The 16,268-nt window shown below is 41.7% G+C and overlaps 2 protein-coding genes across 4 annotated transcripts; one reads left to right on the top strand and one right to left on the bottom strand.

Annotated features, from left to right (window-relative positions):
- Positions 1-836: 836 nt before the first annotated feature.
- On the top strand, positions 837-4,872 carry LOC111857226 (pyruvate dehydrogenase [acetyl-transferring]-phosphatase 1, mitochondrial). 2 transcript variants are annotated; one of them, XM_023837849.2, is made up of 2 exons: positions 837-890; positions 2,360-4,872. In XM_023837849.2, the coding sequence occupies exon 2, from the start codon at positions 2,439-2,441 to the stop codon at positions 3,993-3,995; it is 1,557 nt and encodes a 518-aa protein (XP_023693617.1). In that variant the 5' UTR covers positions 837-890; positions 2,360-2,438; the 3' UTR covers positions 3,996-4,872. The 2 variants fall into 2 exon arrangements, with proteins under 2 accessions (XP_023693617.1, XP_023693616.1); XM_023837848.2 differs by having other exon boundaries at positions 837-909.
- rbm39a (RNA binding motif protein 39a) lies at positions 4,864-15,181 on the bottom strand. Of its 2 annotated transcripts, XM_023837846.2 has the most exons (18): positions 14,862-15,181; positions 13,698-13,753; positions 13,163-13,225; positions 11,199-11,248; positions 10,926-11,117; positions 10,347-10,412; positions 10,185-10,238; positions 9,943-10,060; positions 9,154-9,306; positions 8,912-9,049; positions 8,757-8,822; positions 8,478-8,682; positions 8,243-8,329; positions 7,825-7,857; positions 7,429-7,549; positions 5,858-5,963; positions 5,699-5,777; positions 4,864-5,608 (listed from the first exon to the last, which is right to left on the bottom strand). In XM_023837846.2, the coding sequence occupies exons 2-18, from the start codon at positions 13,698-13,700 to the stop codon at positions 5,508-5,510; spliced, it is 1,635 nt and encodes a 544-aa protein (XP_023693614.1). In that variant the 5' UTR covers positions 13,701-13,753; positions 14,862-15,181; the 3' UTR covers positions 4,864-5,507. The 2 variants fall into 2 exon arrangements, with proteins under 2 accessions (XP_023693614.1, XP_023693615.1); XM_023837847.2 differs by lacking the exon at positions 13,698-13,753.
- Positions 15,182-16,268: the final 1,087 nt, after the last annotated feature.

Genomic DNA, 16,268 nt, shown 5'->3' with positions numbered 1-16,268 from the left:
AGCTCTACATGTGTGGATCGAGCTTGCATGCTCTCCCTGTGTTGTCGTGGGGTTTCCTCCAGGTACTCCGCGGTTTCCGCCCCCGCCCCCCCCCCCCCCCAAAAAAAAAGCATACGGAGGTTAATTGCAGTTACCAAAATGGCAGTAGGTGTGCTGTTGTGAGTGATTGGTGTGTGACTGTGCCCTGTGATGGGTAGGTGTCCCATCCTGGGTTGTTCCCTGCCTTGTACCCACAACCTCCCGGAAATTCTCAGAACCCCCCCGCGACCCTCAGTAGAATAAGCGGTTACAGGACATGGATGGATGGATGTGACTTTTTTACCTCCTGTTTCATGAGTTCATGAACATTGAAGTAGGCCCCTGAAATGAGGAATTTCAGAGAAAAGTAAATTAGTGCATTTTAACATATTTTCAGATATGAAATAAGCCAAATGTATGAATGTATGCTGCCTAAGCATTTCCAAAGAAGAACAGGAAACAGCCTGCAGCAGACGCCAGGCCTTCGCAGGACAGACACTCACACCGTGCAAGGTTTAGGGACAACTGTCCTTTTAAACCACATGGCGCTTGCCTTTTTTGGTGTGAGGAGAATCTGTGACGGAAACATATGTGGACGCAGGGAGAACAAGCAAATGGCACTTACAGAATCGGTGTGAGCCTACATCACACTGAGTTTCAGGTTAATGTTTATTAAACATCGCCGTTTGACTTGTGCAAAGAATATTAAGTAATTCTCAGAAACTGCAGTCTGTAACAGATCAGGTGACTAACAAGCCCTGTGCCACAAATATTAAGTGAGAGAGGACGTGTCCAAGTTAAAATGTAACCACATTATCAAGACATTGGGTTAAACGTGAGGGTTTCAGGAGGAAATGACATGGTTTATCAAGGTAAGACGGCACAGAAAAGGTAAGTAACCCTTCTGTAAGGAGATTTGCTATGTATGCTCAGTGTCTTATTTTAGCCACTACTTATATGTAAAATGTATTTTTTGTTTTGTAGATAAAAATGTAAGTGACCCCTAGTAGTGATACTTTTAGGCACCAAGCTTAATATGTGGATTTTTTCATTTTGATGATAATTGTTAAAAGCCGTGCAGCTTACCTACCATATTTTAAAGCGGAAGCTGTAGCACAAATTAGTCAGTTCCTGACTATAGCTTAAGGTGGATTTGGCTTTTTGCTCCAACTGAAGATATGATTATTAAACATTATCAGCATTAGTCTAAAAAAATCATAGACCTATCTTTTTTAATCTTGTGCACATAATGTAATCATCTTCTTTCGCCGGGAAGTTAGCCTCATACACTGTAAGAAAAAACAATAGCAATTTGTACCTCTGCTTGTCACTGGGGCTGTACCTTCAATTGTCTGCCAGTTGTACCCTTAGCTGTAGGTAAAAGTACCTTTTAAGCTACAGACATGGACTACAGGGTACGTTAGTGTTATTTGTACCTTGGGGATGCTCCTTAGAGTCCATTTCTCTACCTTAAATTAGACTGAAAGGTATGTTTACCTACAGCTAGGGTACAACTGGCAGACCCTACACTGGGGCACAGTCCCAGTAACAAGCAAAGATACAGTTTGCCACTCTTTTTTTTTCTGACAGTGTATTCATGTTTTAACAATAGCAAGTCAGGAGATTTTTTTAAATGACACATTCTTGATGTCTAGTACACAGACAACGATGTACACCAATCATTGTGCTATTCAAGTCCTTTCACTGTTTGTGTTTAATCTTGTTAATAACTATGAAATTAGACTATTTCAGCTGTAACTAGATATTGGTTCAGCATTTAGAGTTAATGGCAACTCTTGCACACCCCGTGCATTTCAAGATATCTTTACGGCGAAGTTTTAATTAATTTTTGAGCGTCGCCATGTGCACCTCACATTCACTTACAGTCAGGCTCCCTGAATGTCCCTTCATAGTGTAATAACTCTTATAATAACTCTAAAACAACATGAAACAGAGATGTCTGTGCTTTGAACAGTTGACTGTGGGGGACAATGCACACCACTTGTATTTCCAGATTATATATTTCCATATATAATTATTACTAAACACAATCTATACATTCAGTGTGGTTTGGAATAAATAAACAAGTTAATAACTCTAAAACCAAAGACATGTCAAGTATAATGTGCTGTAAGCAGTTCAGTATGGGATAGTGCACAACATTAAATGGTCATTTATTGCACAATGAGCAGGGCTGGAGATCATTGCTTTAAAGTTTTATTAATTTCCTGTGTGCACAAGATTAAAAAAAAAAAAAAATTCAGGACTTTGTGGCCCCGCAGCATATCATAAGGTGTGTTCGTATATATTTTTATGACGTATCACTTTTTTATTTAAACAGGTCAAGGACAGTACCTTTCTCCATCTCTTGGACATTTGAAGATCCTCTAATTCTACCTTACGTCATTGTTAGCTGAGCAATGCACAAGTGGAAATCAGTAAACCCACACCGTCTCCGTCAGCTTTTTTTGCGCTGTGATCTCAACAGACTATGCCGCTTCATTGGCCTCTCAGTGTGCAAGGGGGTCTGTCATCCAAGTATAACCCAAAACAGGAAGTATAGAGCTGATTCTCAGACAAATCAGATATCCTTTCCTCAGATTAATCATTTATTTAAATGTAATGAATATAGTTATAAAGTCAATGGGTATGAAGGAAGAAGCAACAGTCCGGTGCTGGGGTTTGACAGCAACCTGTTGCCCTCAAACTCGCCCCCTGAGGACCGGTGGAGTGCCGTCACCTGCCTGCAGAGCAGGGGAATGCTCTTCGGTGTGTTTGATGGGCATGGAGGCTATGCGTGTGCGCAGGCTGTCAGCGAGCGACTTTTCTATTACATAGCTGTGTCTCTGCTTCCACTGAAGACGCTGGTGGACATTGAAGATGCGGTGGAAAAAGACCGGCCGGTCATTCCAATCCTGCAGTGGCACAAGCATCCCAGTGACCATCCCAGCATCGGCAGCAATGCCGGAAAGCGCTACTTCAGCAGCCTACGATCATACTGGCAGGAGCTGATCGACCTTGGCGAGGATGAGGACAGAGATATCCAGGATGCCCTGGTCAAGGCCTTCAGGAGGCTGGACAATGACATCTCCCTGGAAGCACAGGCAGACTTTGGGGAAGACTTTTCATGTTATGCTCCCCTCAGGGTGGCGCTCTCTGGTTGCACAGCATGCATAGCACACTTGGACGGCACCCATCTGCATGTAGCGAACCTCGGTGACAGCCGGGCTATGATTGGCGTCCAGGAAAACAATGGTATGTGGTCAGCTTTGACCATCAGCAATGACCACAACGCCAAGAACCCGATGGAGGTGCGGAGGCTGCACTCTGAGCACCCACGGTCCGAGAAGGCGACTGTGGTCAGGCACGACCGATTGCTGGGACTCCTCACCCCATTCCGGGCCTTTGGGAACATCAAGTTTAAATGGAGCAGCGAGCTCCTTATGCACGTATGTGAGAGGCGTCAAGAGATGCTTTCAGGGAACGACATTGCCAGCATGTTCCCTCCTGAGGCTCACACGCCACCATACCTCACCGCCGAGCCAGAGGTCACGTACCACAGGGTCCGACCCCAGGACAAATTTCTAGTCCTTGCAACAGATGGATTATGGGAGCTGATGCACCGGCAGAATGTGGTACAGGTGCTTGGGGAGCACCTGACTGGAATCCACTGGCAGAAGCCCGTCTCGGGACTGTCACTGACACTGGGCCAGATGCAGACCTTGCTCGCGGAGCGCAAAACGCGGGCCCTCTCTGCTCTCGAAGACGCTAACTCGGCCACCCATCTACTCCGCCACGCTCTGGGGGGCGACGGCTTCGGTACCGTGGATACAGAGTATCTGTTCAGGATGCTAAACCTACCACAAGACCTTGTGAGAATGTATAGGGATGACATTACAGTCACAGTGATACATCTAAACCAGCCAGTGCTTGAAGGCAACTGCAATGGAAGCAAAACAATTGTGAATTTAATCTGAAATTAATTTGCCATTCCTGATTTACTGGAACTGGATTTACACCGCTACCTTAGACTCCTTCAAAGTTACGCCACCAAAACACACTAAGTAAAGCAAACAATGACAAGAAATATTTTTAAGTACATTTTTTATAATGGACACTGTTTGCTATCTTCAGGTTGAATGCAGAACAAACCCTCAAAAGCTGCAAAATTAATGTATAAACATTTCCCACATGGACACCTTCTCAATATAAGCAGTGTTAAAATCTAAGCCAGTTCAACCCAACAGAAGACAAATGAGAGGGTACAATTCAAAGTAGCTATTAAATTAACCCTAACACTTTTCTGATTATGGATTACTCAGCAAATTAAGGAAAGATCAAGAGTAGGCTTTTCAAACTGACTGAAGGACAGGGAGCAGAGGAATCAGAGCAGGACAGATGTGGAATGGGCCAGTTTGGAGTAGCACTTTGTTTCCATAAAATTATTTACATTTCACACTGTTAGGCTGGGTTCTTACGGTGTTTCAAATTGCACAGCTCTTGCTCCAGCTCATTCCACTTGGATTCCAAGCTGACAAGGCGCTTGGATATATCTAACCTTGCATGTCTCACTTTTTTTTTTAAGCATATAATGAGAATGAAAAACTACATTGCCTGATTTTTTTCCCCAATTTTCTTTGAAAGCTGTTTTTTTTTTAAAAAAAACCATGGAAAAATAAGTACACACTAAGCCATTTACTAAAGCATATGGTGTGCCACCTTTGTACATTTCACTAATACAGAATACACTTTAATTCCTGATTCCCCATCAGGAAAAAGCATTCACAATTCCACACAAACAAATTGTGTAATGTATTATGTTCAATTAAATAAAAGCAACTACGCTGAACACAAGGATAAACTTTATTTGAAATAAATTTTAATCAAGTTCTTTACAAAAATCAAACCTTGATTACAAAAGATTTAGAAATACCAAGTGGTTTTTGAATGAGCACAAATAAATCGTCACTAAAGATTCGAGCTCATAGAGCTTAAACATTGAATATTCAGATGGACAACAAATTACAATGTTCTCGCTCCTCTTTTTTTTTTTATTTATTGAGCACAAGTTGTGAGGGGGGGCGGGGAGAAGAGGGGGGGAAATGCCAAAGCTGAAAAGCACAAGACAACTGTATGTACAACAAATTTACAAGCAATGTCAAAACTGTCAATGGCAAGAACAGACGAGGAATACTTAAAACTACTGTGCCTTTATTATACAAGTCAAAACCTCACAATGTTTATCTTTGATGTAGTTGCAAATTAAGCCTGGCTTCTGCCAAAAATTAGAAAATCTCCACAAAACAGGACACAGGCTGAGTGGGAAAGGAAGGCCAAAATTCTCCTGTTAGTAAAAACTATGGAGAAAAATTGCCGTTATTTGCTACTCAGAACTTGAAAGCTGATCCAAGCTCAGTAAAAGCCCAACTGTCGAAAAAAGGATGGGGGTATATTTATATACAGTACAAACAATGCCTCACTTTGCCAAATCATCGCCGAGCCGGCATCAGGAGCTGAGTAGCCACCACAGAGTCTGGGAAGAGATTGTGGTAGGTTGGCAGAGGAACATAGGCTGCCGTTATCATATTTCCTGTGAAAGGAATGAAAGTAAATCAGATCAACCAATAGCATTACTGCAGTCAACATTAAACATTCATTGACAGCACAAACTGGAACATACCTGCAAACCATCTGCCGTGTAAAGCATTCACAGCCGCCATGGCAGCGGGGATGGTGGGGCATTTCACATACACATTACCCTGAAAAACAGGAAACTCTAAGTATACAACACACACAAGCGGCAGCGGGGTGTATCACTGAAGGTTAACTGGACGCTTACTTGAGATGAATTCTTGTCGACGTAAACATGTACAACCCCACCATGTTTGTTGCATTCTTCGATGACATCATCTTGAATTTCAATGTCCCAGCCTGGTTCATCTTCACTGTAAAGCAAGGTGATCAAGCTCCAACTTCCACACACATTTCCAATATACACACTATAACTACCCAATCAATGCAGGGCTAAGTTACCACACATCACAACAAAGGAGGGTTGTTTCACTTGGCTTAAATTACCATTGGTTAATATTAATAAATAATCTGAAATAGTGCTGTCCCAAACAATTTTTTTTAAACGATTAATCTAGCGATTTTTCCCCCCGATTATTCGACTAATCTAACTAATTTTTCACTTGATCTGATGAAAAAAATTGCTTATATTTAAGTTAGTCATTTAATACAATTCACCCCCTCCCCCACATTCACAAATCTGAATTAACATTTCAATTTATTAAAACATTTTAAACATTAGAGCATTATGAACAAAAAAGGCAAATCTTAAGAGATTCATTAGGATTTATGTTAGACTGAAGTTAATCACTGCAATAGGTTTTACTTATTTCAGTACACAAATTGGACTTTAATGTTGAAATAGATAACTAGAGAAACATGTTAACACTAGCAAAGGTAGCTTATAGTTAAGCTTACTTCAGTGAGAAAGGAACGATTTAGGGCACAGTGTGTAAGTACATGACAGAATAAGTAAAAATATAAAATGGCTGAAACAGCATCATTAACGTCAGCTACAGTGGAGGTGCAGAAAAGGTGTCATGACTAAAGTATCCCCAAACTTTGGAAGACCGTGTGCAAGCCTTTCTTGCCACGTATTTCTTCAGAGGTTCTGGAGCTCAGCCATGTTGCCTCATGTGTGGGGTGGCAAATTTCCTTTTTGCAGGGTGGTAGGTGATGTCTCAATATTTATGAGGGAAGTGCTACATGATTGGTCAGTGCATGCCTTAAAAAAATAGTGCGGCGCTACTGGCCCTGGTGACAGACAACACGATATTGGAATTCAGTCTATAATTGATATAGTTTTAACGGTGCCAGCAGTGAAACTAGCTAGCTTATTAGCGGAATAACTTTGTATTGGAAGTGAAAACCATGCCACAGGTCCAATAGATACAATATTGTAGCTCTCGAGTGGCGAAGAGATCAGGTAGACAGTAAAGTCCAGTTATTAGCAGAGTTATTGCGCGATTCTTAAAAGGACTGCATTAACGTGCTCCGTTACAATACACTTGGCGTATGACTAAGTGCATTGCGAATAATCGTCCCAGCCCTAATCTGTACCTAAACTACTGCACCTTTCCAGAAACAGAAAATTACCAACTGTTCTCAGACAGACCACGAACTGCTGACAAACAAAACAAGCAAATCCAATTCAGAATGACTACCATAAGTCACTACAGTTCAATCACACAACCATTAAAGTTACTTAGTAAATCATGTACAACTAGATCCACTACTTGAGCCCACATCTGACTACAGCTGTGGTATGAAAATCAACTACAGGGCTGCCATATCACCTGTGATTAAATAAGAGAGAATAGAAAAAGCCAGGATACATACGACTGAGGGTTGAACATGTTGGAAAGCTGGAAGCACTGCGTGGCCAGTGGCTGTGTTGGCAGGTTCAGAGCAGTGTTCACATTCAGGTTCAGGTTTATGTTCAGTGCCGGGTTGATGGCAGCTGCAAGGGATAAGGAACATTCTCCTTTTCAGTATCAAGGGGATGTCCAAGGCAGACAGGCACAGTAAGGTCCACCACCCAGCGCCAAGAGCGCATTTTAAGTAATGCATTAACTGGTTTTCAGCATCTAACTTCACAACATACTACCAAAGTTCAGGATGGCTGCAGTACCAAATCTTCATACAAGAAATTAAAGGGAGAACCATAAAGGGTGACTACAATTTCTATCCCTCAGAAAAAGCAGTTTCATGCATTAGATATTTAAATCCATTCACCTTCAGTGGGTTGAGTCAACCTTGCTTGCAAATCTAAAGATAAGAAAAAAAATTAAAGCACACTTAGTCCAGTGGAAGACTTGGATGGGATGGAACTGAAGATGGCATGACAGCATACAATGAATGAGACTGTCCATCAATTAAACATGCATGGCTGAAATGAAGGCTCTGCTCCAGTACTTCAACAAGGGGGGGGCGGGGCCACATGAAAGCAAATACTTGGCATGGGGGGCAGATTCAATACGTCTCCATTGCTACTTCTGCCAGGATGGTAATTCTAATCTCCAGAATGGGCCTTCTACTGGGAGCCCAAATTTAGTTACGGACCATCTGCGACCATAGTGAACAAGAACACTACGGGTGTTTGCCATCAGGGATTTAGTCCAGTGAAAATGCAACATGCATGATAAGCATTTACCAGATACAGACGCCATGGCACCAAATGGAATAGAGCCACTCATCTGCAGGGCCTGCTGGGCAGCTGGAGGAATCTGTAAGCCTGTACCTGAGACACCAGAACAGATCCCACAGAAATTTCATAATTATCAAATGCTATATTGATGCAAAAGGGAATGATCACACTAGAACCATTTACAATGACGCATCTACCGTAAAGCAACATGCAACTGCTACAGACTATACTTGACGTTTACCTTCAGCTAGTCTGGCCATCAGTTGCAGGCGCCCAGTGGTTCCCAGGTCAATACCAGTCCTCTCAAGCTCATCGCTGTCCAGGAAGGAGCTGGCAGTTGACGCATCAGTACGTTCAGTCACATGACCCACTTTCATTGGTCGGCCAGCCAACTCGAAGCCATTCAACTGTTCTAAAGCCTTTTTAGCACATTCAGCATCTGCAAACTGTACAGAATAGAAACAGCTTAGAACCTCTGATGCCACAAAGAGCCTCAAAGCAGCACAGCAATTCCACTCACAGTGATAAATCCATATCCCTTGGATCTTCCAGTTTCACTGTCCATCATCAGCTGGATGCTCTCGATCTGGTGAAATGAAGACCAGCATTAGAAACGCACCAACATGAGCTTTAACATGAGGTGAGCCACTATTCCTTTAGCAAAGAGTTGCGTACCCGACCAAAAGGCTCGAAGATCCCCCGCAGCATGTCTTCTGTGATGTTGAAATGCAAGGAGCCCACATAAAGCCTCATGGGCCCGGCGTTACCCTTCTGCAGGTTGTTGGACATCGCAGCAGCCCGGTTCTTCTCAGCCTTTTGGGTTTAATTGTGGAAAGAAAGTCACAGAGAGAAAGCTCATCTTGCAGTCAGCATCCCCCCGCTTTTCCTGAAATGGATCAAACGGGGACAGGTCTTACCTGTGATGCCTGCACGATGATAGGCACCCCCAGGAGCTTCTGGCCAGTCAGACCAATCGCCAGAGGTACAGAATTAGCTTCAACAAATTCAATATAAGCAATCCCCTTTGATCTTCTGGAGTTGCGGTCAGAAATCATCCTCACATCTCTCACCTATAAGAGAAATAAGCAATTGTCTAGACATACGAGGGGTCAAGAAGCAATACAGCCATACATTTAATATTACATTTAATTATCACAAGCTAACTGCACTGTTAAAATAGTATGACTCTTGTAGGACTACTTTCTCTATGCAAGGCTAACAAAACAAAAAAAAAAAAAAAAAAAAAAAAACACACCCCACAGAAATAAATCTGCCCAAATCTGTGGCAGGAGAAACCAAACCTTGGAACAGAAATATGTTATCCCAAGTAATTGGTATCCATTTCTGATTGGTATTAAACCCATGCAGGTATTAGCCCTGCATGTTTTGTAAGTTTCGGTTTTTTAGTCATGGAATTAACTCACTTTCCTAAATGTAGGGCCATTTTCTCTACCATTAATGGCCGGATCTGTCACACATCAGAATACTTATTCACTTCAACTAATACCACGATAGCAGTCGTAACATTTCTACAAGGATAAAAGCATTCCTCACACTTTACCATATACCACAAACATAGCCAAGAAATTTAAGTGAAACTGCTAATAGCTACGCATGCAGTGACACAAAGTAATGCAAAGCATTTTGACTTATGACAGCATTAGATGCCTAATGTTCGCTGATAAATTAATGTTTGTGTGACTGACTTTCCCAACAGCAGAGAAGAACTCCTCCAGGTCACGAGGTCTAATCCGTGCAGCCAGCTGCATGCAGAAAACTGTGCGCGCATCCCTCTCTTCTGGGGTGAGGTTGTCAATTGGCTCCCTTTAAGATAAGATGAGAAACACAAAGCAATGAGGCTAAACCAGCTGCAAGTTAGCAGTAGCTGCTCTATTGCCAACTCAGAATTGTGGGATAATGACTATGGGTATTGATGCAAAGCACTCACCGTATTGGACTCTTATCTTTCCTGAAGGGGCTTCTGCTCCTGGAACGTCTCCGGCTGCGAAAAGCCAGCACCTATGTTATGTGGAGCGTCACACTGACGCACGTCACACGCCCAAACAAGCAGCTAACCACACGAATGTCAGAAAGATGGCATAATAAAAACCTTAGTTTGATGGCAGGTGGTGGGCCGATCTTCCCCCTGGCACCACCGTTAAATTTTGGCCCCGAACTGCAATTAAAAACAAGGTTCATCTCAGTACCAACAGCTAGAATTCATCTACTAAAGGGCAGCGTGACCAAGAATCACAAGCTCTTGTCTGTCACATGAGTCCAAGCTGTAAGCTTTTCCAAACTGCTCATTTCAGTCGCTCAGACAAAACGTTAACCCAAAGCAGCTTCCATGGAAAAAACATATGCATTACAATGCTTAAGCGAACTGCAACAGGACCCTCTGTTTTGATCTGACAACGTTCATGTCAGAAGGTCAGATTCTTAATGAATAATCACCATTTCCCACCTCTGTAAACCCATTTATACTTTGAAGTATCCAGCTTGCACATGGGAGGATAAAGACAGAAGCTGGTTTATCATTCTGCTGACAACTTTAGGCAGCAAGTAAGGGAAAAACACATAGGTGGTCCTAAACCCATATTTCTCATAGTTCTCAGACAGTCGCGGCAGCCATCACAAGTTGGACAGTAACACAGGATGGAAAGTAATGTGACGAGAGTGCAACACATACAAGGGGCTCCTGCGGGCTCTGTATCGGCCGCCGCGCTCCCGGCTCCGAGAGCGACTACGCCGTCTTTCACGGCTGCGGCTGCGCTTTCGCTCGCGACTTCGGCTGCGCTTCTGCTCTTTGTTTTTTTTATGATCGCGACTCTTGCTTCTCCGTTTGTCGCGGCTTCGACTGCGACTCCTACTCCGCTTTTTCCTGTGGAAGACAACATCACCGTGACAGAAGCCGGAGACACACTCCATAGGCAGCTTACACTGCAGCTCACAATAGACTTACTTCTTACTACGCTCTTCATGGCCGTTGGCACTACTGGACTTGATCTCATCCTAAGCAGGGTCGATAGAAGAACATCATGAGGACGAAGAGGTAACATTTCAAGTCGTCAGGGTAAAGGGGGAATGGGAAGAGAAAATACAAAAACAATCATTTAAAAATATTCAAACAAGGCTATAAACTTGGACAAACTTCTAAAGTTGGGTCCTTTTTAACCACTTTGCTCATGTTTCCCCTTTTCTTCTTAATACATTTGTAACAAGTTAAATTCATCCAACAGTCAAGATCTAACAGTGGTTAAACAGAATCTGGTATGCTACCAAAGAAAGCCATGTTTAGTCAGTATTTGGTCAGCAACCCCTTCTGATCAGTACCAAGGCTATCTTTGCCTAAGACCAATGTGGCCATGCTAGCCGACAGCCACTAATCGAGTTCCTGTGGTGGATGCCATTCCAGTGATCTTCACCCATTTTCGTTCGTGGACTGTAAGAGCTCGATGCCACCTCTGTCACACATCTCGCCCTGAAGCAAACAGGGATTCACACTGCTTAGTAATGTCGACTCCCAAGAAATTAAAAAGAAAAAAATAAATCCACCAGCAAACCTCATGAAACTCCCTAGCTGGTATCCAGCAGCATGGAGATGACCCATGTTTGCCACTTTAAAACGGGAAATTTAGACCCCCTTGTGAAGGATTTACATAATACAGCGTTTGCCAACCCGGTCCTTGAGGACCTGCACAGTCCATGTTTACGCTCCCCCCAGCTCCTGGTAAAGCAATGGCTCTCAATCCTGTTCCTGGCACCGACTACCCCCCCCCCTCCCACCAGAATGTTGTCTTTCTAATCCACACAGCTTTCAATCTGCCGCATTCATTATCAACCTATTAAGGACCATATGAGCCCAATTAAGACAGGATTTGAATTAAAACATTATGATGGGGGGGGGGGGGGGGGACCAGGAACAGGACTGAAGACTGCGGTACACCAAAAATGAGAACTGTCTGGCAAAGAGCTGGGAGGGAGCAAAAATGTGGACTGTTCACAGGTCCCCGAGAACTGGGTTAGGAAACACTGACATGATGGACGAGAAATGTGAATGATATTTCCAATACCCAAAACCATATATATATATATATATATATGTATATATATATCTTTTTAAAAAAGCACTAACTTGTGGGTGAGAAAAAAAAACTGCTAAAAATGCATGCAAAAAACTAAGATGCTGATTTACCTTATGTTCAAAACTATTTAAAACCATAACTGGAGGACGGATCAAGGACAGAGAGAGACAGTATTCACATTTTAAAATTCTTGGGGGCCCTGGTCACTTCTGACAGACGGCATGACCAAATGTACCGCTTACTACACTCACTAATTTCAAGTACAATGCACAACAATATGAAACAAAGATGCACTCTGGCAACTCAAAACTGCAAAACTAATTGCATGCATACAAATAATGTAGTCGTATATTGTTGGGACCACCATACCCAATGGAATTGTGCAACTGTAATTGTGCAAAAAAAAAGTTTACCAACACACTTGGAAGGCTAGAGAGCAGGGTAAGATCTACTATGTAAAAATTTGAATACTGTCTCCGAAGCACGTCTTTTAATGTGCCTGTCATCTTCTGTATTCACCTTACTGCAACCAAACAGGTGCTTGGACGTTCAAAGACGAGTTTTTTTTTTTTTTTTTTTTTTTACCTAGGGGACCACAGTACATCAATACATTGCGCAATTACTACCTTACTTTGAAAGTTCACACTGGAATTCATGGGAGTAGAGGTGAGATATCGTTAGGCAAGTCTACAAAAAGAGATAGACGGGCATTTATTCATAACTCTGAATTGAAACTACTGCATCACATAACAACAACAAGTTTTCCACAAATAAAGGGTCTGGGGAAAGTAGCTTGTAATAGACCAGCAGATTCAGCTCTGCCAAAATCAAATCCACTCACCTTTTTATAAGGCGCTTCAAGCATAGCTTCGATATCAAAATCGTCTGCCATGTTGGAGTCACCCTAGGACAAAGAAAATTGAATAATCAGCTTCAAAAGAATCCAAAACTTATGGTCATTTAGTTAATGGACTCTGCCACAAGAACTTCCTCATTTGTAAAGCATTACAAGACATCAATGCAGGCAGGGAAAGTCATCTTAACTTCCAAAAAGCCAGCTAGTAAGAGGCTTAAATCTGGGTGATATTGCAATGTGACTCAGTAGTAATCACCAGCATAAGCAAAACTTTATGCCAAGTTTTAGCCCTTCTTTTTGTAGGCATTATATTGAAAATAAACTTTTGAAGACTCAAGAAAAATGACTCAACATTTATACTGGCACAGAGTGAAATTCAAAATTGCATAAGCTGCATTATACGTCTGCATTTAAGAATGTAGTAGTACTACCAAAGTAGTTGAAGTTCATTTTGACTTCACACTGCAGACAATAGAAATGACTACAATTAACTGTATATAAACCTCATATGGATTCTTACCATGTGTAGTTTATTATGATGACTACGCCTGTTACGAATTGGATACAGACAGTTTCCTACAAGTAAAACAAAAAAAAATGTTCAATTGAAAAATGAGCTCTTTAGATTCCACATATCTAATAATCAGGTGTGGTTCAAAGGAAGCCACCGAAAGCACACTCCAAACGATTCAGATCTGTCTATAAGTGTTGTTTATACTGATCTAGCTGGTTATTTTGCAAGTCAGTTGGTGTTTGACAGGCAAATGTGTTGTGCAGCTTCAACAGAACAGCAGACAAACCCAATAATATGTCAGCAGTGTTGCGAGATGCACATTGAACACACACAGCTCCAGCATACCAACTGTTACGCCAAAATATCAAGAGACATATCGCAAATAAATAAAAAACGCGTTCTTGCAGGACCCAGTTGAAACGACTGCAACGCTATAATCTATAAATAGAAGGAACATACCACTAGGTAGAGACCCCTTTTCATGCCATTTCACTGGGAATCTAACCAATACTCATCTCGTTCGATTAAGTCCACGAGATCAAATCCACAATTTCATTAGATTCGTAGACCACCATATGATTTAACTTACGTCTTGTAGCCACCGAATATCTCCATATTAATTACGCAATTACACAATACTACATTTCAACTACAGCTTTAGTAACTTTGTGCTATGCATAAGTCTTGATAAGACTAAATCGACCTAATAATCGGTAAACATGTTGTGAATGTGTTTTAGGCGGCTAAGATCCTGAAAAAAACAGGTACATCGGCTACTCTGCATTATGAGATATTGGGTTAGGCAAGACAACGTCCGGAAAACACAGCGACATCAGAACAGCGTACATTAGTTTAGGGACAATTCAGTATAGCAAACGAAATCTAAACTTGTTCTTTATCCTCCATTTCTTCTTATACTGCATTTAGTGGACATTAACTGTTACCTTACGATTTGCTTGCTTAATCTGAACTGCCTTCATATAAATCAAATAGCTAGCAGGATAAAAGCTGGCGACGGCAAAACTGCCCGTTTTCATTATACAGAGAATGGCTACACCGAGGCAATGTGTACACGAGTGTTTCGTAACCAAAACACATTTTTTTCCATTCCAAACAACCAAATTAAATACAGCTAAAGTGTTACTAAGTATCACATGTGTAGATTTTTACCTTATATCGCCTCGGTGCAGTGGTTCTGCTTTGAAGAGGGTCCCAAACGATCGTTGTTTCCCCTTTACTTGTTAGCTAGGCCTCGTTTGACCTCCGGTCGTTATTCTTTCGCTCGCTTTGTTTACAAAATGTATAGTTCACGAAACAGTTACAGAACCAACACGATTCCTACCACTGATATCGGCTCTACTGGCTCGTTTATTCGAATTACGCACTAGATGATAATAATGTATATAATGACGCTCACTAAGAGCTCCCTTTAAATGAAACGACGACTGGACGCTCCTACGGGTCCCTCAAAATGGCGCCCGTAACTAACCTACACGGGGTCTCCTTATCCGAACTGCAAGGACTTATTGGGCTGTCCGCCAACCGAAATATCACGAGACTACAAATGGTCGCGTGCAGCCAACACTATTCGCGACCAAATTTGCGCTTTTAACGTACAGTATCTACATTTACTACTAATGAGTTAAGATGGGAAACTTAGCTTGTTCCAAAGGGAAATCTATGATAACTGAACCGTTCTGGTTCTTGCCCATTAAATAGTCAGCCATGACTTGGCGGGTTGAACAATGTCACAAAGGCTGCAGGGCATTAATATATTATGCACAGCTCCTAGGGTTAGCATTTATATTAACACAGTCGATGTATGATTAAATAACACATTTCCTTAATGATTTATTTGAGTTTATAATTTAATGTTTCAAAATTGTTCTACACCCATAAAACGTTATGCACAACCAAATTTCAACATTTGAGAAACCATTTTAAATATAAAACTTAAAAGGTATAACTTGCAGCACTTTGAGTTCCATTTTTACTTTGAACATCAACATTGTTATATTCAAGAGTAGCCCATCTGACATGAACTGTCATAAAATACAGACACATTGAAATATAAATTTAAAAATGAACAAATTCATGACAAAATGAATGCCTCATGAAGTGTTAACCAAATATACCAAAATATATTTGGAAATAAGCTTCTAATTATGCATGCTTCATAATGGTATGTTAACAGACATATGGAGAATTGTCATAATAAATGGACTTACTCATACCTATAAAAGCTCTGTGGTCAGTCTTGCTTGAACTACTCTTCTTGGCCAGATTTATCCAATTCAAGGATTAGACATTGCTGATTTCCCCACTGCATAGTACTTATGCAAATGTATGCATTACAGCTGGGGAACACACTGGCTAGGATGCCAATGCATCACAGAGTACACACTCACTCACTCACTCACACATTATGAATTATTTTAGAGATAAAATCTAACTACATTCAAGTGAAATCTGAGGCACCTATAGAAAAACCACACAAGTGGAAACATGCAAACTGCACGGATAGAGCAGTACTAGGATACAAAACCTCAACCCAGGAGGTGTGAGACAACATTGCAA

The sequence above is a fragment of the Paramormyrops kingsleyae genome, chromosome 8 (genome assembly GCF_048594095.1).
Source record: "Paramormyrops kingsleyae isolate MSU_618 chromosome 8, PKINGS_0.4, whole genome shotgun sequence".
NCBI classification, from domain to species: Eukaryota; Metazoa; Chordata; class Actinopteri; order Osteoglossiformes; family Mormyridae; genus Paramormyrops; species Paramormyrops kingsleyae.
The sequence above is the reverse complement of the archived record's forward strand: the minus strand, read 5'-3'. Positions and strand labels throughout refer to the sequence as shown.